At 39.7% G+C, this 27,689-nt stretch overlaps 2 protein-coding genes and 1 long non-coding RNA gene across 28 annotated transcripts in view; 2 read left to right on the top strand and 1 right to left on the bottom strand.

Moving 5' to 3' along the window:
- Positions 1 to 7,810, top strand: part of MAPK10 (mitogen-activated protein kinase 10) — a 121,702-nt gene extending 113,892 nt beyond the window's left edge. For 9 of the 14 annotated variants that reach the window (XM_084518049.1, XM_084518050.1, XM_084518052.1 and 6 more), the window contains one exon: positions 459 to 7,810. In XM_084518049.1, the coding sequence (XP_084374175.1) occupies positions 459 to 601 (143 nt within the window). In that variant the 3' untranslated portion in view covers positions 602 to 7,810. Of the gene's footprint in view, positions 1 to 453 lie in introns of all 14 variants that reach the window. The other 5 variants (XM_084518056.1, XM_084518044.1, XM_084518045.1 and 2 more) reach the window with 1 other exon arrangement.
- LOC311436168 lies at positions 2,591 to 27,689 on the bottom strand. Of its 10 annotated transcripts, none has more exons than XR_014692639.1 (9): positions 27,569 to 27,645; positions 26,597 to 26,701; positions 23,964 to 24,137; positions 21,111 to 21,264; positions 19,008 to 19,047; positions 17,614 to 17,682; positions 13,024 to 13,099; positions 11,595 to 11,698; positions 2,591 to 9,724 (listed from the first exon to the last, which is right to left on the bottom strand). It is a non-coding gene; the product is annotated as an uncharacterized lncRNA (long non-coding RNA). The 10 variants fall into 10 exon arrangements; XR_014692642.1 differs by having other exon boundaries at positions 19,008 to 19,044; XR_014692637.1 differs by lacking the exon at positions 17,614 to 17,682 and having other exon boundaries at positions 23,964 to 24,037; positions 27,569 to 27,666.
- The window catches only part of PTPN13 (protein tyrosine phosphatase non-receptor type 13), a 109,661-nt gene continuing 109,293 nt past the window's right edge, over positions 27,322 to 27,689 (top strand). Inside the window, exon 1 of one of the 4 annotated variants that reach the window (XM_084518037.1) lies at positions 27,322 to 27,445. In XM_084518037.1, the coding sequence (XP_084374163.1) occupies positions 27,430 to 27,445 (16 nt within the window). In that variant the 5' untranslated portion in view covers positions 27,322 to 27,429. The remainder of the gene's footprint in view (positions 27,446 to 27,689) is intronic. The other 3 variants (XM_084518038.1, XM_084518039.1, XM_084518041.1) reach the window with 3 other exon arrangements.

Raw genomic sequence — 27,689 nt, 5'->3', positions numbered from 1 at the left:
TTTCTGCACTGTCACTAGATGATTTGATGCCACTCCATTCTACTAAAGTACCTACAAGAACTAGGCTTTTATCAGAGTGTCTGGAGGCTTTGCTGGCTTGATTTGGTTTGTTACTCCTTTTTTGAATCACGATGATGCCTGTGTGATCCTAGCTGACAACTGATCGCTGGGTCATTTGTAATTCTAAGAAGCCTAGATAAGAAGTGGAGGGATAAGACATGATATGAGCTACACCTCTTCAAAACAGACTCGAGGGAGAGAATTTCTTGGTAAACTCTTCTTGGGTGTTACCTAATGTCTGAAGTTTGCGTGGTCCATATTCAGCTTAGTGTTGCTTAAGATGGTCTGTGTACTTACATGCCTGTTGCCACGGGGTAAGCGTTCTCTGCTTTTCCTAAACTGCAAGAAGTTGTGGGGTTTCAGGTTTAATCACGTTGGTGTTCGTTTTCGTAGCACAGGTGCAGCAGTGAACAGCAGTGAAAGCCTCCCTCCGTCCTCATCTGTCAATGACATCTCATCCATGTCCACGGATCAAACTCTGGCGTCTGACACGGACAGCAGCCTGGAAGCTTCTGCGGGACCCCTCGGTTGTTGCAGGTGACTAGCCGCCTGCCTGCGAAACCCAGCGTTCTTCAGAGGATGATGTGGTTGAGGAGGAAAAAGTAACACGAGTTAAGAGATGAAGAGAAATTAAAAAAAAAAAAAAAAAAAAAAAAAAAAACCAACAACAAAGATTTAAATGAAACAAACAAAAAAATCTTTTCAGCCTGCTTCTCCTACAGAATTACGTAATGCAGCTAAGCTCGAGTGTATATTTAACTTATAGTTGCTCTGCTTTGGTCTTCTTCCAATGATGCTTACTGGGGGGTAAAAAAAAACCAATGGATTATTCTAATCCATGTTTTTTTTTGTCTGTCCCCGTAAGATGCAAAATTAATGGCTGCAAAACCAGCAACTTGCAACTGTCCTTTTCACACTGGCATGACAAGGTGTGCAGTAACCACTCTAAAACATCCGAGTGTATATCTGCCTTCACTTTCTGTTCTGTTGTCTTCTGCTCACTGAGGCAGATAGGGATATACAGGCATTTTTCTCCTTATACAAATAGCACACACACACACACACGCCAACAGGCTTCTGGCCGTGTATGCAGCTGTGTGCCTATAGGAGCACGTGCACCTGCATACATCCTCAGTATGCACTCCACAACTAAATGGCCCATTTCAGGTGAACTGCATAAATACTTCTGTGATACCACCAGTACACAGGCTGTTTCCTTGGTCATTGATGAGGTTGCATATCTATCGTGAGGGTTTGTGGAAGTGAAAATAACCACATCGAGCTGCGGCTCCCTCAGAGACTTGAAGATGTAGCACCAAAATTTCTGCTGAGACTTGTTATATATATTTTGAGATAATAACTAGTTTGTATTGAAAGAAGATGCCACAGAGCTGCACATGAAAATGTGTGTGAATTTTAGGAATTGTTCTGATTTTTAGAGCAGATAAGCCAGGCTAAGACCGGGTTAGAAGGAAGCACATGTATCTTTGCAAGTTACAGGGAACAAGAATGAATGGTTTTTACGCATGTTTATGCCCAGAAAGCTTCAGCAAGCAACTCTTCCTGTCAATATTGAGTTATCATCTTAGCTTACAAATAGGCTCACTACTGTGAGTTCCAGCTATGTTTATGTCTTAGGGGGTATGAGAAGGTTGGAGAACAGGTAGACTGGTCAAAAGGACATGCAAAATTTGATTTTATTTCATGCGTATGTTTTTACTGAGTTAAACAAAGGAAATTTGCAATCCTCTCCTTCTCAGTGTATTTGCAGCTTAGAGGTTGTTCTCCCTTTAATCATTCCCTTACAGGAGCCTCCACTACTAAGAGAACAGGCTAGCCTGGATGCTTTTGGCTGTTTACTTGCTCGTGGCAAATCACCTAACTCCCTGGGAAGTTTTACCAGCTGTGTTACATGGACAAGATCCACACAGTGCGTGGGTCTAGTATTCCTGTTCTCTAATAACAAAGAGTTGTAAGAATAGACAAGAATACAGATCAGTCCAGTTCTGACAAGCACCAAAGAACTCGGGTTGTGCCAGAGAATACGTAGGCTTCCCAGTGGTAAGTGACAGCAAGTGTTTGTATCGGAGAAGGGCAAAACTACACATTCCATTTCAGAACTGAGTATTTTTCCAGTTAAAACAGCAACTGGCATTTTCCACTGCAAGAGCATAATCACCTGAGCTGGAAATTAACTACGATGTGTGTCATCTCTCCTCTTGCCAGTGTGTGCCATGTAAAACAAAATGACATAAGACTGGAATGCTTTTCCAAAAGTCAAAAAGATTTTTTTTTTTAGAATATATTATTGGATACTTTAAAATCACTCATCATTACATATTCAAAATTCTCCAAAAATAGAAGTGTTCACTTAGGTGGCTTACAAACGTACTGTTCTGCAGTATGAAAAAAAAAAATTGAGTAGCAAGTCAGTTTTTCTTCCAAGGGAAGAAAACAAAAGAAAGCTTCTCTTCAGGGTGGGGAGGAGGGAAGATGAGAGAGATGGGTAAGAAGTAGGTTCAGGTCCGGTGGTGGATCTGAGCTGCCTCCAAATTGCTGTAAGAAATGGTGTATTTTGTTTTTCTCCAAGGATATTTTTGGTAGATTTTTTCTGGAAAAAAAAAAAATGAAATTAGGTCTGTGATTTTCTAAAAACTCAGAGTAGTAATAGTGAAAGCAATAATTTACTACTGCTAAAACATTTAGCAATATTCTCTCTTAAGCCATGAAACATCAAGTTGTTGTTCAGTGAGGTAATGCTCACTTGAAAGCCAGTGGTCATAGAAGTATTCAAAGGTAAACAGCAATGCTTTGCTAGGTATGAAGGCAATAATTCCAAGGGTGACTTCTTAGCAATAATGGAATGTATCGCCTCCAGATTTAAATGATTACAGGTATATATTAGTAGCGTTCAGATATCTAGCATCTGTTTTAAGTTCCTTATTTTTCAGCATTTTAGTGTGTTATTTAACCAACAAAAAAAAAAAAAAAAAGGAAAAACAAACCACAACAAACCACTCTCAAAGCTAAGTGGAACTACAAAAATACAGCAGATGTAGAATGTAGGAATTAGGAATAATCACAGCTCATCGCCAGTGATGACATGGAGATGTGGCACAGGCAGTAGCAGAAAACCCATTTGTAGTAGATGGATGCTTGCAGATCATCTGTGTTTTATCTGACAAAGCCAAAAAACCCTACACATAGTCCAGTGGTATAATTTAGTCTTGTTTGATTTCCTGAGTGCTGGGGAGAGAACCGATTACCGCAGAAAATGTCCTGCAGATGGGCAGTAAATAACCCCCCAGCACAGAACATATACAGCTTTATTCCCAGAAGCCCCGATTCTGCTAAGCACCAGAGCTGTACACACATTTTGTGGAGATTGTAGGGATGTGTGTCTAATTTTCTAAGTAGCATGTGCTTTTTTTTGTCCTTTGTTCAGCAGTGATCGACATAAGCATGTGTTTAAGTGCCTTGTCGAAATGGGGCCTGTAACAATTAGTGCATCTCGTTCTATCCTTCAATTAGTCAGCCTCCTCGGTGAGCAGCTCTGGCAGTGGGAGGAGACTTGGGGCTGTCCACACTGGACAGCAGAAAAAAGCCATTGACAAAAAAAAAAAAAAAAAAAAGCAATAGTTCCCTTCAGTCCTGGTCCTTGTATGGTCCTGTCCAAACTGAAGCGGCAGCCATCAGGTAGGAACAGCATCCTTTGTTCTACTTTTGCCTGGGAGGTTGGTGTAGTCAGCTGGTATCATACAGGAACGCAGTACCCTTGAATAACAGATGGCAGTGATGACAATCCGTAGCTACACTAAGGTGCACAGGTATTTTTCTTTCAGATGCTGGAAGTTTGAGACCCTTCTCTTTATGTCTTGCTGCTCATTATTCCAATGTTCCATGCAGTGTGGTCATGATAAATGCATTTTTTTTTTCTTGCCAATGATCTTTCAAGTCTACCTCCTAGATTATCAAGTTAGCACGTAGTACTTGAGTAATAATTTCACCTCATTCTCAGGTTCATAGCCGTATGTAGAATTGCCACTGTTACAGGGATGTAGGAAGGGGGCGAAGCACGAAGATTTAATGACAGATTTTTCAGATTATTTGGGCACTGAAGCAGCAACCTGCCTATTGGCAGAAGGGGGCATAGGTGTGTATTGTTTGTCAGCACGAATGTCAGCTGGACACCTGGGTATTTCTGATAATATGCCACAGAGCTCAGCTGTATCTGAAGTGTCTGAATAGCCTAAGAAGTTCTGTCCCAGGTGGCTCACTTCAGATAACTATCAGCAGGGCAAGGAAAATGACAGGCATCATAATTATCAATGGCTAATCAGAGCACTAGCAGTAAAAAACAGCGTTGAGAAAGTAGAGAAGTCACTGATAAACATTCCAGCTTTATTTTCAGGTGGACTACTTCTGGATAGCATGAGAAATTTGGAGAAAAAAAAATACTAAAGGTCAGAATTGCTCCTAAGAGGTCTTTCCCTTTTCTTTTTCACTGGTGAGTTGAAATGAGGAAAAAGTATTGAGTTGCTTCAAATTGATGGAAGGTTACGTATGTTTTCAATTCAAAATGTTTTATAATTTTTGAAATCACTCTTCAGATGCTGACTCAGTAGTCAGAACAGTATCTTGTGAGTTTTGAATATATTCTGCTAGAATGTAACATACCTTCAGAGATTTCAGGTATTTGTTTGAGGTGGTCACAAAGTGCGAATCACGCTGTGGTTGGGTACCCTCCCATGCTATCTCCATTTCCGTGGCATAGAAACACACAGGAATCTTCAAGTCCATGTTATATAAAAGAGAGCTTAAAATTCAGTGCAAGTATGGCAACTTACCAAAAGAAAAAGAAGCCACAGAAAGCCTGATGAGGTGCTTCCCTAGTGCACTGGTGTTTTTCTTCTGGAAATCATCAGTTCGTGCATGATGCTGGCCTCAAGAGATGACCCACGCCAGATGATAATGTCACTGTGCCGCTCTTCTGAGTTTATAACCAGGAGTGTTCATCTGTTAGGTTTTACCTTCACATATATTGCTTTACCTTTGGGATAATGATTCTGAAGAAATTAGACTTGTTGGCTTGCCTTTAGGATTTTTTTTTAAAATACTGTTACTAAATTGATTTGGATTGGTGCTCACTGATAAACATTACAGGACACAGATTGCTTTCCCCCCACTCCCTAGCATCCCATCTCATGAAAATATGCTAATGATTAAGATGAAAACTGCCCGAGGGAGTCAGTTTGAGCAAATTTCCCACCTCAAAAAAAAAAAAAATGTTTTGAATATCCTGAAGTCATTGTAAAATATACTAGAAATATTTTAATTCAAAATAACTTTTAAAAGCCACAGTTAGTTGTATTATAAATATTGCAGTATTTAAAATGATCGAATAATTCTAATTTCAGGTCTTTCTGTATGCTGATGTTTTAAATTTTCATGTGAATTCAAACATGCCTAACAATGACAATAATACATTTTCTAACAAATGCTGCGTGCTTCCAGGGACAGCAATGGGCAAGGCAACCTGCAGGGGAGAATTAGGCTTTCCTTTTAATGGTCTGGCAAAAAAAGAAGTCTGAGTTAGTGATTTATTTTACATTTACAGTGTGTGTGTGTGTACGTGCAAGAAAGAGAGGGAGTGCAAATGGACGTGATTTTTAGAACTTCAACTTTGTATTCATATTTAATCCAAATTCTCATTGTGGATAAAGAGCATAATTGTAACTAACATAATCACACATCTTCAAGCATCTGATGGCTGTGCTTATTTGAACTTCCACCACTTTACAAAGGACACGGTTACCTATCTGCAAGCTCAAGGTGATTTTTTCCACACACGTGCACACCAAAAGAACATAATTGTGCATAAGGTTTGAATATTCCACACATAAATAATGTCTTAATTAGAAAGATGGGGAGTACAGGGGAATGGTGAATGTGTCATCTTCACTGATGAGCTGTAAAATAGACCTGTCCAGTGGAATTTAGTGCAGTCTGCTTAACATATTAGGAACTTGCCAGTGCAGCCTGATTATTTTTTTTTTTAATTTTTTTTTTTTTTTCAAATTAAGTATCAATTGTGAGAGGTGAGCTGTTTAACTTCATTTCTGTTCAGGCTCATCTACCCATGGCAAGTTTGAGTTTTAAGAAGGGTTTGATTTGACAAAAGAATGTTGAAAAACTCCAGCTGAGGCTTATGGTGCCTTTTTACCTGTGAGTGAAAGGATGAAAAGCACATATTGAAGGAAGACGGTCAGTTTGGGAAATAAATGTATCCCTACCACATTTATCATTTCAGATAGCTAACCCTGTCTCTTTTGTTGATTTTCACTGAACAGGGCCATTCTTGTCTTCTGGAAAGCAAGATATTTATAATGTAAATAGTTGTATTGACTTTTTTTTCCTGTAACTAATATGTAATATTCCAACACATGACTACTGATAGACCTTTTTGCAGTAAGGCCACTGTATGCCTAAATATGGTCGACCTCTGACCTCTTCCTAAGTCAGTCACGTGCTGAAAAGGAGGGTGCTGGAGGTTTCAATGTACATAGAGAATCATGTATATTTAGTAAATGGAGTAAGTGGGACTTATGGCCAGTATATATTAAAGCCACAACAGTAACAAAGCTCCAGATCTTAACTAGCAAAAACAACTGTTCACCTTGCCATGTCCATCTTGTAATAAGATCTAAGTTGCACCTGCCTGTAGTTCTGCATGATCAGACTTCAAAGTATAACTAACAAGATCTGTAATGTATCAGTGTTGATAAACATAGTTTAAAAAAAAAAAAAAAAAAAAAGGAAAAAAAAAAAAAGAAAAACTCAACCAACAACAGAAAATCAACAACGGCAACAGTTTCGTATCAAGACTGGAAGATGAGACATGTCCAATTTGTTGCACGGTTGTAGCTGAAAGCTGGAACCAGTGCCAGCGTGAGTGGACCGCAGTAGTGACGTCTGTTAAGGAGCCGACCTTTCTTCCGCATTGTTTTGTTCTTACCCTGTTATTCTCTGACTCTCTGTTGTTCCCTGTGTGGATACAGGGGAGAACTCCACCTCAGTCATCAGTGTTTTATGGGTCAATGTTGCATCAATGATTTCTGATTTCTGTTCATTTGTCAATTACTGAACTAGGACGGGAACTTCATTCTCTCCACTTGTCAAAAGGAATCCTGTCAGAGCTTCCTCATGGAGTTACTTCTCACTGCTGTCCTGACTCCTGTCGGTTGGATGACTTTGCCATGTTCCCAATAAACAGCACAATGCAGTAAACCACATTGATCGAGGGCTTCATTAAATGTGTTGTGCATCTGTACTCTCACTGGGGCTCAAAGTCATGCAGGGACAGGACTCAATTCAAATATGGTATGTACTCTATGCATGACGCCTATATTACACCTTTATGACCTTATAGTGGGGGAAAAAAAAAAACTGCTGATCTTTACAGATGTGGATTCGGACCATCTTTTTGGGGGGAGGAAGGTTGTAGCGAATCTTGGTCCTTATCCTACGTGCCACTTGCTGCTATTCAGAGCAGTCAAGTGGAGGCTAAAGCGGAGCAAAGGCCGCCAAAGGGGGCCGCACACGGAGGTGAATTTCATGCTGTTTGAATGTGATCTTGCCAAAAAGCCTGTATGTCTAGCAGGGGAGACTGTGACTGTTCTAGAAGGAGTGTTGTGTGTTGTTTACTTAAAAACAAGCTTTGCTAATTAAAATAGTGTATTCTGGAGTCCTATTTGAATGGCATAAGGGGTTATCAATGAAAAAGAGGCCAAGTACATTCATGCAGTCCTCCTGGCATCTTGGTGCTTTTCCTGCAGTGCTCACTAGAGGACTCAGATCAAGCTGTAAACATGTGAAAGTTGCTAGGATTACAAAACCAGTTAGTGCTCCATGTGATGTGTTCCGTAGGCTTTACCCTGGCAGTCACCGCTCATTTTAAGAAGCAATTATGGCACTAAAAGCATGTAAAGGGACCTTAGTGTCTGTGAGAGTCGGACTGTTTTCAAGTGGCTTATGAGTTTATTCCTCTGGTTGACTGCCTAAATATTATGTAGAAAAAAATAACGAGGTGACTGGATAGAATGAAGGAAAACAGCCAAGTGAAAGCTCTTTATTCCTTCTCCTATCTTCTCCCCCATTTAAAAAAAAAAAAAAAAAAGTAAACCAAAATCAAACTAACAGCAACAAAATAGGAAAAACAACATACCAACTGTAGTTGTTATTTGTGGCCTGTCTTGGCCTGATTTTTCAGAGTTAAAAGTACTTCACTCTGCTTCAAGTGAAAAGGAGCACAAAGGTGAGAAGTTAATGATACTGCACTATGCTTCAAGTGAAAAGGAACAGAAAGGTGAGAGGTGCTGCCTTTCGGAAAACACTGCTGTTTTTCTCCCTTCTTGCACAAGCTATCTGTGCCCTGTTTTATCTCCAAGTAAGTCAAACCATACTACACAATGGATTATGTTTGGATTTATCATGAGATTGAAAAACAAAACAAAAACACAGTCTTCTGTCAAAGCAAAGTGGTCTGGGGAGGGCTATATAAAAGAGGGAATTCAAGTACCTTGTAAGCACTTTAAAGGGAGAAATTGTTAAGGTTTGTAGCTAAATAGCCTTTCAAACATACTGTGCAGAGCTGGTATTTTTGCTCTGACTTGCTAAAACAGGAGACTTTTCAAGGTTTATTTTTCCCCCAGTTTGTGTATGCAGAGAGTGGCTAAATTAAATGTAATACAAACCTCTGGCTTCCAGTAACAAGGAAATTTGGGCTTTGTGATTCTTACTGCAAAATGGGGAAGATAGGGAACAGCTTTTTGGTTTCACTGGGTGCCATTTGAGACAAATCAACATTCCTCTTTTTTAAGAGGTTTGTCCTTTTGAGGACTCGCAATTTTTATGACCATATTTCAGTTATATGCACCTCACTGAATCCCTATCTGAAGCTGTGACTGTGACTTATTTTTACATAAACCCAGAGTCCTAAATTCCAGAAAATCTGGAGTTAAATTTGAACAGGACAGGCCTCTTCGAGTACCCCTTGGTATAAAACCGAAATACCTTTTTAGCAACACACCAGCCTTGGAATTTTTCTCCTGCAGTCGGTTGCGGTGACAGCCTAATCATCGCTTGCTTGGTAAGAGGTAGTGTGTGTTACACGCTGACCAGCTGCAGCAAATCCACGGAATCGTCTGTGCTGAAGCAGAGTTGAAGGCTGGAGATTGGACAGCTCCTGCAAACTCTCCTCTCCCTCCACTTGAGTGGGATGAAGGTTAGTGAACAACCTTTGTGCTCCAACTGATGAACCACTGTGGTGTTAGGCAGCCCATTTAAACACTCTGGGCCCACTTCTCATTCCTTTACCAAATGTATGGCTGCTGTGAGCTGCATGTTAGTCATTTTCTAATTTGGTGATTGAGTTGAAGATTTTTTCTTCTGTGCGGAGCCCTTTGCTGGGGGCTGCTCAGTGTTGGCTACGTTTCTGTGCCCTGATGATTAAAGAGCAACGCTGTCATCGGCTCCTTTCACTGCCCTGTGGCCCAGACTCTCCCCAAGTCCACACTGATAAACACTGAGGCAATCTTAATTTTCCTGTGCTCTCCCAAGCCCGTTAACTGCACAGCATGGAGCCTGAACTGCAAATCTGCTGTGCCTGCAAGAAAACACAATTATGGGTACAGTGTAGGGAGTGAGGGAGGAAGTTTAGATGCTTAAATTAATACTCGTTTGCTGATATATCCGTCTTAGTTTAAAATGGACTGCAGGGCAGGGGTAAATGTTGGTTGTTCTTGATGCTTCTTTGTGATGTTCTGTCCACATTCCAGGTGCACTCAGTTGTGGAATAGCAATTAGGGTGCTGGAGAAAACAGCTGGCTCTCTGAATATGGCTATTTAACAGACAGACTGCTGTTTTTGTTAACTAAGTCTCATCACAGGGAGTGTAATCTTCCAGATTTTAGCCTTTCTAGTGTCATTGGCCTGGAACTAACAATGGGACATTTAACGTGTTTCTTGGCTAAATATGAAACATGAATTATTCCCACCTCTACTTCATGTGTAACACTGGAGAAGAAGGTGAATTATCTTGGATTCCTACTAACTCATGAGACAGAAATCGTGAAGGAGTAGCTGCCACAACAAAACAGCCCTTCAGTTTTTGAAAATGTTTAATGATTTAACATGTGAAAGAGGTGGAAAGCTATACAATCTCCCATTCCTGCATTTAACCCAAGCTAGGTAAAGACCTGTCTGCTGTTGCAGGATTAAGCTATTATAGTGATTAAGAAATTGACTGCAGATAACTACGAACTTTTTTAAGCCTTGATCTGTCATCAAGCATTCATAAAGAGTAACACATTTATTATTTGTTTTGGAAGATAAATTTATGCCCGTTCTTTGCTGGATTTGTCCTCAGCATTGTCTAGGTGATGCTCCTGCTCTTGGAGTAGCCTTACTTTTTCAGTTCCATTGCATCATTTTGGATGGGAAAAGATTTGTTTGGAGTATTTTCAGCAGTTCACGTGATCACAGCTAGAATAAGGATTCACTTTTTGGTTCTGTTCCTTTTTATATATGAATAATGACCCAAAGTAGTCAAATAACTGAAGTTGTGGTTTGGAGGTAGCTCACCAAAGGGTTATGTTAAATGTCCCCACCCCACATTTGTTCTCCGGAGAAGTCTGCCTTGCAGGAGAAAATTTGTGGATGTAGGTGTTCCAGAAGGAATGGAGATTATTTATGTCAGTCCAGAATTAACAGGACTTGAACACAGACAAATTTGGAATGTGCACAAAAGGCTTTTCAGTAAAATGGGAAGTACTGTAGGGCCCAGCAAGTAACTGAGGGGGCTGAAGGATGACATTCTGGTTTTAAAATCAGTGAACAGTAGGAGAAACAGTCCAGTAAGGAAACCTCATGGCTGGATTCCAAAGCATTTCAGTGTTTCAAGCAGCCAGAGTACTGTCCAAAAGCTCCTTCAAGAGCTTAATACCATGTAGCAGATAGGAATGCATGCTACAAAGCCGCTGCAGAGCATGAGTCATCTAAGATTTTCAATGTATGTGTTTCTGAATTTTTATTACATAGTAGTTGTAGGATTATTATGATTCTCTACGTAAAGAAAGATTCTCCTTTCTGGCAACATGCAGACATCCCATAAGGTTTTTTTCACCATAAAGGACAAACACCGCAACACAACACCATGCTGCTGACTGCAGGTGGGTGAGTGGGAGAACGTTGGCCAGGTTTCAGGGGAGTTGTACTCATTGGTTTTGATTTTCTGACATCCTTTTGTCACAAGCTCAAGACACTGTTAGTGGAAAGGGCAATAAAATTACAGTATTATTGCTAAAGTAACTCATTGCCGACAGTTATATGTGATTTCTGAAACATGAATTAAGTTTTAATCGCTCTTTTGGTCATAATTCCTAGCATTAGCAAATTGACTGAATAACCAAGCTGTCACTCAGTTTTAGCACTGGATTTTTAAGCGGTTAGCATTGAGACTAATGTAAACAACTCACTTTTACTGCAAAAATTCACTGGCACCGCTGCGTAATACCAAATCCAGAGGGACTACAGTTCCGCATCAGTTTTTCACTTAGTTGCAACAGCTCACTGGACCATCCTGCAGTTGGGAAAAAAAAAATAAATCAAGAGTGTGCAGTACAAACAGTTTTTTAAAGCTGGCAGAGGATGGCAGCCATGGTCATTCCAGCTTCTGCTTTGTGGGATGAGATCCCCTATCCTAGGCTGACATTGCACTCATCTTACTCCCCTGAACGTGATGTTTGCAGAGCTGTATAGACACAGCTGCTCCCTCGATCAAGGAAAATGCTTGATACAAGCAAAGAGTGCCACCTAAAGGCAAACGTGCTGAAGGCTCCGTGGAGAGCCAAATTCAGTGAGCCCTTCAGCATGTAAATCACCTGCTTCTTGCATTTCTTCTCCAGCCAGACTGACCTTGGACAGTTCATCCTGTACTTCATGGTCTGGAGCATTTCTTGGACAAAGCTAGTTCTACATTTTCAGTAAGTTTTCAGTATTTTTTGTTTTCCAATAAAAGCTATGTATGAAAGTGTGTAAACCCCTCCCTTTAGTGTAGGAGATAACAACAAGGTGCTCAGATGAGCAGTAGGTGATTGTGGCACTGAGCCAGTTCTGTGTGTGGGTAGATTTGGCCATCATTTATCTCTACAAGATGATTTGGAGTTATTGAAGTAAAAATCCACCAAAAAAAAAAAAAAAAAAAAAAAGAAATGATGTTTTAAGAATTTTCAACTGCCTGGTCTGCATCCAAACTGAAATTACACAACGAAAACTTCTTCCAAGATAATTTCCAAAGATATAGCTAAATAGATGTGCTAGGTAAGCGAGTATCTTTTCCCTTTAGTTAGCTCAGCCACGAGGCAGCTGTCATGCGGGGAAATGGCTTTGTGCTAAGTTCTTTTAACCACAAATCTCTGCTCCAGTTGTTTGGGTTTTGTTTGTCTTTTTATATCCAGTTTTACAGATGGGCTTTCTCTGAACCATACCATGTGTGCAGTTTCTAGTAACATTAACAACAGAGCTTTCTGACTTAACCCAATACCTTTTGGGATCTGTGCAGAACCTTTTTCTGGTTAAATTACTATACTTAACACAAAGCAATTCCCAAACAGGAATTTGTTGCTCATCTCAGCTTCCTGTTCTCTGAAGACTCGTCTTTGGTGAGCTCTGCCCTGGTGCTGTATGGGCTGTCTCCAGCCACTCCAGCTATACTCACGAGGCAATATACATTAAAAAATATATATATATAGTGAAACTGGAAACTTAGGAGAAAAGAGTAAATACATATCTTAAATGGTAACTTTTTCTAAAAATTATATATTTAAAAAAAAAAACTAAACACCATGGTATATCAATCTGTCATTGAGTCCATGTTTCCTGTGTTTAGTGGCTTTAGAGACTGACCGGTCTTATGTCCAGTGCGGTGTGTAATGCAGTAACATCTGTCTTGTTATCCAGGAACAACGTTTGTTGACTGCTCCTAGTACCACAAAATATACAGAGGTCAACCTTATCGTACTACTAATTATTCCTTGTAACAACTTCTTGTAGCAGTGGAAACAGTCAGGAGTGGCAGACTGAAGTTCAAAGAAATCAGACTTGACTACTGTGAGTAATGCTAATTTCAGCTAAGCTTTCCTTAAGATTTGTACAGTTGAGCCTGATGGTCCCATACAGAGTAAAGAGTATAATATTCTAGAAACCATAAATCTTGACAAGTGATGCAGTTTGTATCTTCTGGTTTTAAGGTCTAGTGCGTTTCTTTATTAGGGGCTATTCTGTCAGCTTAGGAAATGAGCCCTCTTAAAGATAATAGCAGTCAGTAATTACCACATCTCTCACTTAACCATGTCAGAGGAACTGCTTAAAATTATGATTACATCTAAATTCCTGTTACTTTGCCCTTAAGAAGTATTGTAAGTCAAGAAAAAAATATGTAGGTGATATTTAGTTAATATGCAGGTAACAGCTACACAATATATTAAGTGCACATGAGGTGTTTTTTTGTTTGTTTGTTTGTTGTTTGTTTGTTTGTTTTTTCCACAAAAGAAAATTAAATGGAAGAGCAGCAGTCAGAGCAGTATCAACTACCTCAAAAGCTGCAATCAATTTTTCCAGATATCCCGACCAATTTATTTTTGTAAATCGGAATCTACTAAGTCCTGTGCCAGGCAATGAGTTTGTATCAGGTTTTTAAGTATGAATTACAAGTGTGTGTGTTTCATATGTCAGTAACTCTTATCACAATGCTGAATATACTCAAAGGCTACTTAAGTGAGTAAATGACGTCGTATACAGGCAGCAGTTGCTTTAAATTAGTGTGGTGTTTTGGAGAAATATCCCTGGAAACATTTTGGCACAATGGCTTGCCTTTTCTCTTTTTTCCACAACACTGAAACATGGCAATAGGCTTGCCCCCAGGTCACTGCACTGCAGAGGATATTTTACATTCTTTTCCTTTCATTCTTTCACTACAGAGGAGTTTGGTTGTCTCAATAGTAGTAACAAACTAATCTACTCTAGTGGCTTTTTTGCAATTACTCAAGTCTTCATGCGAGAAGAGGTTGGATTTTTCTTTTAGGGGCTTTTATGTTGAAAGAAAATAAAGCAGGTTGTTAAGGAATGTGGGACTATAGTTTCAGCCAAGCTGTGCAATTAATCAGGACTAATGAACTGATACGCTACTGGACTGTTGAGCAGCCGGCTGAAACAGCCCTGACAGTGTAAGTAATCCAGCTCTGATGCTGCGTTCAGCGTTTTGAACTGATGAATGACTGCCTGACAGCTGTGCTGGCTACAGCCATCACTCTTTTAGGAAATACCTCATTTAGCGAGCACAATAGAACAAAGCAATACCTGCTAATTGGGAATGGTCTTACTGTAGCAATTGGATGTAAATAATACCAAAGCAGAAGCCGGGTTCAATAACACGCGTGCTGCTGTAGTGCCAGGCTTTTGTGACTTCGTGTAAGATTAGTGCCCCTGAAACACAGGCACACAGGCATGTGGGTTTGCACTGCAGAGGAGCAGTGGACTCCCCAGCATTTCTCTCCATGGCAGGAGGACTCTGTTTCTGCACAGATTTCTGAGAGCAATTGCTGGTGTGGGGGTAGTGGCCTTTGATGTTGGATAATTCGACTTGCAGGTTTTGCTTCAGTTGACATATGATGTTTTCCCTGAGGCTCAGTAATGTGAACTGGAATGTTTTTTTGTCACAGAGGCTAAGAACTGGTCTTTGGTTTGCCCGTGGGAGGGAGGCCTCCGCAAACAAACTCATACGGATTTCACCTACCCATCCAGATCGTTTCAAACCTAAAAGACCGAGGCAGGCAGCTCCGAGTCTGGGAAAGAAAATTACTATTCTTCAACTGAGCAGGACTTAAAATAGCAATTAAAAGGACTAACATGACGGTGATAAAAGTACAGGGTGTGTACTCGTACCCTTTAAAGTTTAACCCATGTTCAGGCAAAACCTCCTCCACTGCCTAAGAGGAAATCTGGCAGAAGGAGGTCAGCATCAAGGTCAAACTTTATATACAGATGGAGGCAGAGAAAGAAACTGTTTAACAGCTGAGACTAAAAGTAATTCTTTTCTGGAAAACAACTGAAGAAATACCAACTGAAGCAATTTTGGCTTGTTTTTTGTTATTTTTTGTTGATTGTAACTGATTTTTTTCTGGCCTGAGAGGGAGGTTAGAGCAGTGCAGTTAGAGTGTAAGAGTGCGAGAGCCCCATCCTCTTCTCTGCTCCCAGCTCCTGGAACTTCCACTCCAAGTACCACCAGACTTTTCAGAAAAGTAAACTCATTTCAGGAAATTTCTTATTTATGTCTCCTGTCCTGTATTAGTTATATTTTTAGAAGGGAGGGGGAGGAAGGACACTGTATAGATTTTAAAGTTCCTCCGTATGAATAAATACTCCATGTATGATTGAAAATAAAAGCGAGTCTTTGAAATCTGAGCCATAGTGTTGGCTGCTTTATAGACTTTTACCTCATGAACACCACCTCTTTAAGAGTACTATCATTATCAAATGCAGCACAACCATGTCTGGGGATTGCCCACAGGAGAATAGCCAAGCAAATAAAAAATTTCTGCCTTATAATTCAGAGATACTGGACGCAATGCAGTTCTATGGCTCTGTATTGTGCAGGCACTCTGGGTGGTGGTGAGCATTAGACATGACAAGGTTTTCAGCTACTTCCTTCACTTCAGTTGAAGATTGAGTAATGTGTTGATCGAATATACTGAATTTGCTGCCAGGATTAATTCTGCTAGTTTTTTTTCTAATACGTTGGTATTCAAGAACAGCATAAAAATATTAGCTATCCTTTAGTATATGGATTACAACTGTTTCTCTAATTACTCAAATCGATTTGCAACCACAGCCCTGAGGAAAAACTTTGTTTTTACTCTAGAGATTGCTCATAGTTTTATATAAATCTATAACCTTTATTTATTGACAGATTAAATTAAAATGGAAATGGGAAGGTACTCTGATAAAAAGCAAAGTGCTTTTCATGCTGTATCCTGGATGCTAGTCTTCTTGCAATTTTATTTAGGATACTAGATAAGAGTGAAACATCCCCTTTCCAACAGCATCTGAAGTTTCAACGCCATCAGGATTTTCCTTCAGGCAATAAAAAATTAATTAAGTTTTATGGAATGAAGTCCAAAACACATTAGATTTTGATAAAATAAATCCCGTGGTTTTAAAAAGTGACATTGTATTTATATATATATTTAGGCTGTCAGGATGCCCATTTTGTTATCTATTGAGTGCTCCCATTTTACATACTACTGTCTTAAGAGTGCTGCCATACATTGAAGATCGCCACTTGCATAAATGCTACTGCTCTTTTCTTATTGTCAGCGCCCCGTGACTCCTCATGTCTTACTGAAAATGCTACAAATCAGGACTGGCTATGCGTAAACATACCCTAAACACATAACTTCAAAATGCAGCTTCCTAAATTGACAACTAAACTTCCTCAGAAGGCTGCATCTCCATTCAAAAGCACATGCAGAACACTTAGCATCTGTATCTTCTCCATCTGTTTTATAAAGAATAAGAAAATGTCAGAACCAGGGATAATAAGATGTCCGCTAAGGAACATCTGTTATGGTCATGATGCAATTTTTTATTATTCTGCACCCAGTCTGAATTAAAATTTGCACAGGCCACCCTGTATTTAAGAACCTGTAAAGCAGAATATTAATTTATTATCAATATAAAAAGATTAATTACATTCCTACAGCATGGAATAAATAGAGTTGAGAGTTGTTATTGTTTAATTCAACTCTGAACGCTGAGCTGTGCAGAATAGCAAGAGACTGAAATAAATGTATCTACAAAGAAAGTCAAAGCTGGTCCAAAGAAAATTGATGTATAAACATTTCACAGTGATGTCAGAATTTCTCATGTTTCACTCTAAACAAGTAATTCTGCAGGGCAGAAGGGAAGAGGAGGCTTCCAAAAATGGGGTGTCTGTTAAAGGTTTGGCTGATACAAACACAGTGCATGTTGGGATGGTAACAATCTAGCGCTTTCCTCGACAAGCCTTTCTGCTTAGTGGTAAATTCCAGGTTTTCAGCCATGCTCATCTGTTTACTTAAATAACATTACAGGACCTTGATTTTGGTGAGAACTGTGCTATTCCAGAAGGCTCTCTGTTCTGATGTTTTGAAGGAGCCAGGGGTTTTGGTCACAGCATGCATGCTTATGGCATGACAACTGTGCCAAGAAGGTACTGTTTCACTGCAAATACTCAGAGGGTATTATCCAAAATATAAAACAGTCCAACACCCACGCATACAGATGGCAAAACAGACTGAAAGATTCAGTAACATGCTAAATCCATGTGCATTTCTGATTTTGTTCATTATTTGTTTTAACAGTCAGAGAAAAAATGTCCAGGGTGAAAAGGCAGCTGCTTTGTTTTTTTCCAGAGCAGAACAACGTGCATCCGACCACAGTCCCATGCGTAAGGAATACCTTTCAGTTCTGCAGCATGGCCAAGACAACGCCAACAAAGTCAGATGAGTTTCAGATTTCTTAAACCATCTGTGGAAAGAGAGTAGTTGTGCAGTGAAGTGTGTTCTTGGGCTACGCAAGAGTATGTACAGTGTCAAGCCAGTTCTAAGTGGGCAGTATTCTAAAATAGCTGTTTCAGGATTACTGCTTGGCCTGTATTCTGGAATAGAAAGCACTTCAGCAGTGCAGTAAAAAAATATCCTCTGGACCCCCTGTTGGTAATAATTACCCAACAAGGTAACAAGGACTTCACTCGGAGCATTAGCAGGTACAGTTAATCAGTGCAGCTCCACTGACTTCAGCGTATTTATGGCAGCATCAGTAAATGTTCTTGCTTGCAACACCTCCCTTCATTGCATTTCATCTTCTAGAACCGAATATTTCTAGCCACGCTCCCTGTGTTTCATAACGTACACAAACATTGTAAGTACTAGTTAGCAAAATGGAATAATGGCACTTGCAGTGGTGTAGACTAATGCTCTTAAAGGAAACAAAAACTGATATAAAATGAGATTTTCAAGGTCAAAAATCAAGTCATCTGCTACTGCGAGGGGTAAGTCTCTTTTCTTCCACGGGTAAGTTTCAAAAGCAGACGATGTTGTTGCTGTGTTGGGGACACCAATTGTCAGTCAGTCAGCTTCAGTGAAACCAGAAACTGGATTGCAGTGGGTCAAGAGAAAGTAAATGCATACAGCCCAAATGCCTGCTGATGAGTTAGTGGTTCATGCATACGGTATTTTTCAATTTATGAAGACCTCCCTATGCTTTTTTGTGTGTGTTATTTCTGCCCTTGAAACACAAGGATAACTCTAACTAAAGGACTTCGTAAGAAAAAATCCTTCCCCACACAGTGGAATTTTGGAAGGAATTCCCTTTTTTCCGCGTTTTCCAAATTACTTACTGAGATTGCTTTGATTTTCCCTTGTTTTTCTGCACAAGTACTTTTCTTCTGAGTACTATTTTATGCATAGTGATTCTTGATGAACTCAGAGTTAGAGCACAACAAGCAATATATATATTTTTTTCTCAATTGCTAGGTACATCTGCTTTTAGCCCCCAAATTTGGGTTGTCTACTCATGGAGCAGCAACCACAGCATTTGACTTGGGTGTGCAGTCGCTTAGTCTGCTTGAATAATTCCGAAGACTGAATAAGTAAACAATACTTGTTTTGAACATACATGATCTGTCTTCAGGCTCATGTTTATTTATGCACACAACTGATCAGACAAATTAGAAAATAAGTTCACAATTTACATGCTGCAGAATCACAAAACAGAGGGCAGACTTCTCCAGCTAAATACTTTGGCAACTTTTGAGCTTATGTACTTTCAGTTTTCAGACTTGTTCTACTTACCAGGTAGGTTTCTTGAGCACTACCAGCAGAAACTAGCCTACTGTCAAAAAGAAGATAGTTGATTGGTAATAAAATCATGTAATGTCTGCTTCTTTTTAGGAAAAGGAAAATCTATGATGTGATAACGGCACCACTGGATAAAAAAAAAAAAAAAAAGTCTCTTGTATAAAAGAATGTCAGGCTTGCTTATATAAAATACACTGATCCTATTGGTGTAAGGCAGCCATACCAGCGCTATTTTTAAAAATACCAATATATTTCTATAGGAAGAGGGAAAAGTTCTTCAAATTTTCAGTGACTCCTGATAAATTTATTTTCCATAATTCAGGTTTTGACGTCCACTCTTAGGCAGCCTAAAAATGTGGCTACTCTCCTCTGGTGATTTCATATATAATGTTATTCCTACAGCTATTTAGCAATTATAAGCTCATTTAGATTAAAATAAAAAAATGAAAATTACATTCTTTCCTACTTTGTTGCCTGCGTGTACGTAATATATGGTTAAGTTCACTTGTCTAAGTCTGCATATGATAAGCCTTGGAGACAATACTTCTATTTAAAAGCGGTAAAGGAAATAATTGATGCAAAATAGTTTCCTGTAACAGAAAAGACTTCCTTCCCCCCAAACACATCTAGCGAAGGGCTGCAGATGCAAAGCCCCCTTATCTGAAGCTTCATTTTGAACTGTCATGTTAAGCAGGTAAGTTAACAACAGACTTGGTCACAGTGCGTTTGCATGCATCCCCTTTATTTTCATTTTTATTTTTTAACAGGAAACTAATAGAGCGTGCTAGACATTTTGTTTCACTTTTTTTTTCCCCTATTGTTTTAATGTTTCTCCTTTTTTTGTTCTACTGGTTGAATGAAAGCTGGCCAGCTTCTGCCTCCATCTAAGAGACTTCAAGACTCACCAGGGTCTTTCAATGATGACAGCTCCTTCAAATTCTTGATGTACTAGCACTTTTCAGAATGCTGGGCAAATACTGTTTTATGGGGAAGCCTCACAGCATTAAAGGTATGTATAAATTAACCTTCATTCACTTTCCCAGTTCGTTTCTGGCTAATTACAGTCCAGTCACACAGAAGGATGTCCCCATTTGGTCTGAGAGCAGGAGCGGTCAAGGTTGTGACAGCTCACACCCTGCTTTTATTGACAGCAAACTCTCTGTTGCGGGATAACTGCTGCCTACCACATTGGTGTTGAGCTCTGGTTCTCCAAAATCCTTTGCACTGACTCTCGAGAGGACCGTTCGCTACTGATGGTCTGCAGAAAGTGCAAAGTGTCTACACTAACAAAGAACAACCTCTGTGCAGGTATATGAGAAGTTCAGAGCTGGGGTGAAATGAAGGAATAAGGACTGCATGCAATGGCAGAACATGAAAATATGTGTAGTCAGGGAAAGCCAGAGCCATTACAGAAATGGTCTATCACTATGCAAGGCATAGTCCTTAGCAGGACAGAAAAATGCAGTAACTAGAAAATGTACTACTGCTCTGTTTCTAAGCCTGAAAATAGTCTGTTCTTCCTGAAGTTGTCAAAGTACTTATCAATGGAAAACCTTTGCTACATGAGGATCAGAAAATATGTCATGGAAAAACAAATGCCATTTTTTTTCTCCAGAAGTAATGGCAGTTTCCCTGTTCTGACCTCAAGCAGATCCACTCTGATATGCATCACAGGGTACTACATGTTATTTGTACTCGTGTGGTCCAAGTAATAAAAGCACTCCATTAATGACAACCTCTGTACATCTTTCCTCCAGCTTTGACTGGTAATGTGGTTATGCTTTACGATCACGGCATGCTATGATTTGAATACACCCTGTTGATATATTTTGCGTTCATGGCAAGTGTGTATTCCTTGGGCCACAATTATTTTCTGTCTCCCTGCACTGTGATGAATTTCACAGAGATGTGGACAACGCAACCAAATCCTAGTACAAGAAACAGAAAAAAAAAAAAAAAAAAAAAAGTGTTTTCTGCTTGAACACTTAAAATTGAACACTTGAAAAAGCTCCTTTGAGAACTATCATTTTAGAATGAGACTGTTCTTTGCACTGGTGGTAACAAGACAGAAGGAGCAGCTATGGCCTGAATTCTTACCTCTTTAGGGTGCGTGTGCTGTCCCAGACGGGTGATACAGGAGCATTTGGTGGTTTTGCTGTTACACAGCCTCAGTCTCTGTTCAGTGTTGATGCTGTGCTACGGACTGCTGTTGTCTGAGGAAAGAGGAGCTCTGTTGGTATGCCTTTGTTGCCTGAGAAAAGAGGATGGATAAAGGGCTTGATGATGCCATAAAAAGGAAGGTAGCACCATGTGACATTGCATTGGTTCACTGTATTTTGTTATTTGTTGCATTATTGCATCCAGCTATCATGGCATGTTTAATGACAAAGACTGAACGTAATTGACATCAGATCCATTCCACGACTGAAAAGTAGTTATTGCAATTAGTCATGTGATAAGTATACCTGGAACATTTTATGCTTGGATTCTTTAAAATATAAGCTGCCAAAGAGAATGAGGTACGGTTTCTTTGATTTTCTTAGGTGGCATTGGTAAACCGGTTACGTTTGTGTCAAGCTAAAGAGTTTCAAACTCAGAAAGATAAAAGTTGCTCAAAAAATCAGAACGTTTTTGCATGCTGACTCTGCCTGTATGCACTAGGTTCTGTTGCAAATGTAGCCTGAAATGCTCCTTGCATGCAATGCCCTGTAATTTATAAATGTGCTGCGTAAAGATTTTATTTAAAAGGATAAACTCGTGGTTCCACCATAAGGAAGTAGTTTACAAAGAAGCCCTTTGAAATTTAAATAAGACAGTCTTCTACCTGATGATCTCCACAGTTGCAGGGAGAAAAGGGTATGTTTTATATTCAAAGTAGCGCAGGACGTATTATGAAAGGTAGGGAAGTGAAAACAGATGAGTAACTACTGCTATGTGTAGCCAGAAGAAAACCTACCAGCAATTAAGCAGGAGGCGGATTCCTTCTGGACTACCAGCTCTTCTGTAGGAAGAGCATGAGAGTGGAAGTCAAAACACATCATCTTGAGTGCCAGTGCCTTGCACCAGGTTTCCTGTGTAACCCAGAAAATGTCAGGTCACGCCTTGGTTTTTCCTCTTTGGAAATGTGAATAGTATTACCTTACCTTACGTGAGATTTAGCATATTAGTGTAGGAACCGCTTTGAAAGCTTCAAGAGGCAGGAGCTACAGCTGTGAGAACATTATCATGCACACAATGACACATGAAATAATACAATCGGAACTGTAAAGTCAGAATTGAAAATTAAGTACTTCATTAACGCTCGACACACGTTGTCAAGTGTTCCCTTCACAGGGTATCAGACAATAATGTGGCTTTTAGGAAGCAGAAACTTTTCCAAGGGCGTGTTTCTATTGCAAGCTGTTTTCCGTCTCTGCTTGTTCTAAAAGTAATTTATGACCAGGGAATACTGAAGAAATTTCTCTTTAGGGTTAATGCCTGTTATGCGTTCTGTTAAGATTTCCAGCTCTAGAAATACATAGTACAACAGCAACATAAAAAGCACAGGCTGTCCAACACACTGCTTCATACTTCAAAATAATTTCCAGTTAACAAAGCAGTAGTAAAATGCCACTAGGAGAAGCAATGTAATGAAGCTAAATACAACTAAGAAAGAAGTTTCTTAAAATGACCCACATGAAAAATGTAATTATTTTAATCACCAGAGTGAATGTGGAACTCCTACAGATGTTCACATGCAATTCACACTGAAGTCCACTAGTGGTTGACATACTTGGTATGTCTATGATTTGATATGTATTACTGAAAATAAAACTTACAGAATTAGAGGGATGCCCCGTACTCTGTGTGCAGAGTTCAGCTCTTTAAAAAGAGCCTTGATTTATACGTTGTGAGATCAAAACTAGCTGGTAAGGGCTTGCAAGAAAAGTAACATTGCCATGGCAGCTTGGTGATAGTAAGCAATTAGGAAGTAAATGAGAAGTCTTGAAACAATGCCTGCACAAATGCACAGACATGCAGTTATTCCAATACAATTAAAAGTAACCCAATTCAGTAGGCAAAACTGTGTGGAAAAGCTGTAGCTTCTCCAGTTGAAATCAGTCCCTTTAGTTTGACAATACGAATTTTGATTAATTAAGAAAACAACAACAACAAAAAACACCTAACAACATCATAACCAGATGTCCCAGCAAATGAGTGACTTTTTAAAAGCTTGTACTTATACAAGTCAAAAAACACATACTAAAATAAGCCTTTTTCTTATACAGGAACACAGAGGCATTTCTTAGGAAAGAGCAAGTTTTTGGTAAAAAGTAATTCACAGCTTGTTATGACAAATGTGAGTAGAAGCACAAATGACAGTAGATTGTACCATATATGGGTGAAAAAATTATCTCCTCTGGAGTCAGATTATGGTCGCTGTAACATGAATATAATTCTGGAGTATAACTCTGGTGTAATTCCCCAGATTTCCGTGTAAATACTCTAGTGGAACTGAGAATAGCAACATCCAAAATGAGAACTATACCTTTAAGAGATTTGCAGACAGAAGAGATTTTGGTGAACATGGAATCACATTCTGGCACCATTAAAGGGAGTACAGCATTTCTAAGGCATCAGCAGAATTCAGCAGAAAAATTTAGGTGACTAGACTTACCAATCTCAACAGCTCAGTGTGAAAGTGTAACAAAAAAGTGCACAAATGCTTTTCTGAATCTACATATCAGATTGTTTGCCTGCAGAGATTCTCTTACTAAAACTGTCATTGTGCAACTTTTCTTGCAGGACATCAAAATCAGAAATAAGGATGACCACCAAATGATGGAATTTACCACCAGGTAAGCAGGCTTTCTGGTTGACATGTGAGTACTGAAGATCACTGCAAAATATAAAGCTGGCATTTGTGCAAATAAGGTCATTATTCATTTAATGGAAATAGGAAGCTCTTACCATGTTCAACAAATTTCTGCTACCACTTCCACACAGGATGATGCTAAGTTGCGGTGCAGCAGTAGAGCGATGTGCTTAGTGAAGATAAAACACAGTGCTTTTAGATTTTGGACAGCTGCAGCAAAAGAATATTCTGAATCCAAGTTGTCTGCCTGGTGTTTAAAACTTGGTCATCTGAAAGTCATTAATTATGGAATTAATAGAAACATGTCAATTTGGGAAAAAAATCTGTCTTTTCTCCCCCCACCCACTGCTTGTCTAGACTCAGCTCTGTCCTTCCACACAATCTCGCTACTGTTATGCGAGAGCCTTTTCTTCCAAATAGGCTGGAGTCTGGGACGGCCTTTGTGCATTTCCCAGCCTCGGTGACCCTTCATCTCATTTCAAATCTCAAATAAAAACAACTCCTTTTCTCCTCCTCTCCCTATACATTTTAATGTCTCTCTTCCGCTGTTCTGATTTAACTCTTGACTGTAATATTCCCAAACAAAACCTTCATTAAGATAGACTCCAAAGCTGAATGCAGGAAGGACCTGTTTGAACAAGTAGTTTCTGTCTGGGCAAGATTGTTCTCTACCATATATTTACAACTGTTTCAACCAGTCTGCTTTTAAGTATCTACAGCTAATTAGATTCTGAATATTAGATTTTCTCCAAGATTATCCTTGAGAGCTGTAAGACTTACCATAGGAGAGATTTTCCTAGTAAAATCTATTTTTTTTCTTAGCTGGTACATACGTAACTATAATCCCAAATATGTTTCAGGTCTCTTTTCTGCAATTGTACTGCCGTAGAGCCTGTGAGCACACTTGAAATCTCTTTGGCATCTGCCTACAAGAAAGGTTTCATTACAGGTAAGGAGCCAAAATCACTTTCTTTCTCACAGTGGCACTCAGCCTCATCAGATGTTTGTAGCTCTGTCCCTTGATTGTCATTTAGCTGAAGAATATAAAAATGGCTAACATTTTGAAAGGGATTTGTGCATGAAGCTGCCAAACTTCAGACACCATTGTTGAGTGCTTTTGGAAAATAGGTTCCTGTTTGGGCACCAGAACTGGTAGACGCCCAGAATTAATTGTCACTTTTGAAAATCCCAGACATTCACTGCACTTAAATCTTGATCCTTCTCAGAGATTTAATCTTTCTTGTATGTATTTCTTTTTGCTGCTTCTTTCTCAGCCACTCATTTCAGTTGTTTAGGATCTTTCCGATACTGCAAGGACAACACATCACAGAGTCTAAGTAAAAAAGAAGGTGCTTTGCTGACCAAGAACTTGTGTGTGAATTGCCCTAAGATGCAGCTCAGTTAGGCTTTCCTTTTTCTTTAAACAGTTTTTGTTAGTTGCAAAATGTGCATGGTTAGACTTAGTCTTCCTCTAAACTGACCTTTAAAAGTACACTGGAGCATGCTAAACAATTTTTGACTCCCCAGTTACCCATGAGCATGAGATTAAGGGAGGGTGCTGGTTTAGGTACAGGTTTTGTCCTGATACACAGCCAAGGTGTGGCCAGACATGTCCCAAACCAGGAACATGGAGGTGCTCTTGACTCCCCCAGTTGAGACATATAGAAAGGCACACCTGTTTATTAAGGAGGTTTCAACAAGAAGAACAAATAATGTGATTTGGCATCTTTTTTTCTAGGCAATGATGTACTATGCTATGCAAAAGCACTGAGTAAATGATGCAAGGGTTTGAGGTGGAATAATTGGAGTATATTTATTTGCCAGACACTCTGTGCAGAAGTTAAAGTTTTGTAGATGTGGCTAGCATGGAAACTTCCTCTGAACAGCTAAGGAAAAAGTCACGCTCTGGAATCTATTAAGTTAAGTGCTGGCATTGTCAGTCTTCCCGGTAAATATACATAGCGTTCACAATAAATGACGGAAATACCACCCTGACAAAAGCCATTGCGTTTTTCCACAGTGGAGACAGTCCAAGGCGTCAGTCTTTGTGCACAATGTGTCGTCTTTCTTTTAGTCAGTGATATAAGAAGTCTCTAAAGCTACAGCAACGCTTTTCCTGTATTTGCATCCCTGTAAAATGCATAGTAGGTAAAGATGGAAATCATATTTTCCATTGATCCTAAGCTCCAAGTTTCCTTGTTCGAGATAGTTAATTAAAAAAAAAAAAAATAAATAGTCTAATGAGATAATCGTTAAGGTATTCACACGCATTTACAAGGCTAAGGAAAACAGTGTCCCAAACAGATGCTTATTAGTAGGATAAAGAACAAAGAACTAAATCTTGTTTAGAGGAAAGTAAATTACAATCAAATTTGCAGTCTTTTAAGAGAGGTGACTTTTGGGGGAGGAGGCTGCTTTATTCAGAGACATTGTAGTACAAGAAGGTAATATTGCCTTATTACGTAGGCTGGGCTTTAACGCATCTGTAAGTCCTGTCTAACTCATTACATTTACCCCAAGCAATAATGTGTCTTTGCAAAAAAACATTTCCCTACAAAGAGACCTTTCTATGCCCCATTTTCAAACAAGGTAAAAAAAGATTATATAGTAACTTATCAGCTATAAATTGACCTGAAGCACAGAAGCAGGGTTTGGGGATAAAATCTACTGCAGATCATCAACATCCTTTAAAAAATAAAAATAAAAAATCTCTTGGTAAGAGACTAACCCGTAGAATGAGGAGGTGGGCCCTTGCTGTAGAAATGTATAAATGTAGAGACCAAAATGAGCTTTCTTCTTGTTAGTGAGGTGTGTAACAATATAGTGAGTTCACCTTAAAATGTAAATAGATAGTTATCAACTTAAGAAACTTGTATTACAAGAAAACAGTATTTAAATTACATAACTAACATCTCAGATTACTGTAGTTTCTTAAAATGTTAATTAGCTCTACCATTCATTCTTACATTTATTATGACTTACACAAAGTCAGTGACACTATTACTTATGGCAGACTCACTTTCATATTGAGCCCTTAATACTGCCGTTAGCACAAAGGAATTTGTACTTAATGACAAAACACTCACGGCAAAGCATTTTATTTGCTCTCAAGTAATCATTTCCACACAAATGTCTCAGGTGAAAAATAAACACCTCCTCTTGACCATCATTCTGAAAGAAGTTGGTGGGAAATAAGTGAAACGGGGGTGTTTTTGGCACCTGAGCTGCTGGTCTGTCACGCTACCTGAGAGGAGCCCGCCATGAGGCACCTCAGAGGCGCTCCAAGATGGCTCCAGCCACCAACCTCGCCCTCAGCACAGGTCAAGAAGGCAGCTTTCTGAGGGAACTTCACCTCCCCGAGCAGGCCTTCTCTCCAGAATATGTCTGATGTGCTAAAAAAGGAACGGCCATGTTGGAAAACTGGGCCTAATTTTTTATTTTATTTTTTTTTTTTTTGACCAATTTAGCTATGCTGGAGCTGGTGGTCGGCTCCCTCCTTTCACCTTCCCTTCGCTACCCCCAGAGCCTACAGGACGCGTCGAGCAACAGCGCTGCCATTCTATGGACCAGAACCGAGGTAAGTGTTAAAAAATATAAAAAAAATAAAAATAAAAAAGGAGGGGGGGGGCAGAGAAGGGCAGCTGGGGCCAAGCGCAGGTTGCCGTTAGCGGCGCCACGGCTGCGCCAGTCCTCAGGTTACCTCCTGCGTGAGCCTGTGCGAGCAGCTCCCCGCCGCCTCGGGGGCGTGAGGGAAGGAGGGCGGCGGCCGGCGGCGGGCAGCGCTGAAGGGAGGAGAAGAGAAGGAGGAGGAGGAGGAGAAG

The sequence above is a fragment of the Aythya ferina genome (assembly GCF_964211825.1).
Source record: "Aythya ferina genome assembly, chromosome: 4".
NCBI lineage: Eukaryota > Metazoa > Chordata > Aves > Anseriformes > Anatidae > Aythya > Aythya ferina.
The sequence above is the reverse complement of the archived record's forward strand: the minus strand, read 5'-3'. Positions and strand labels throughout refer to the sequence as shown.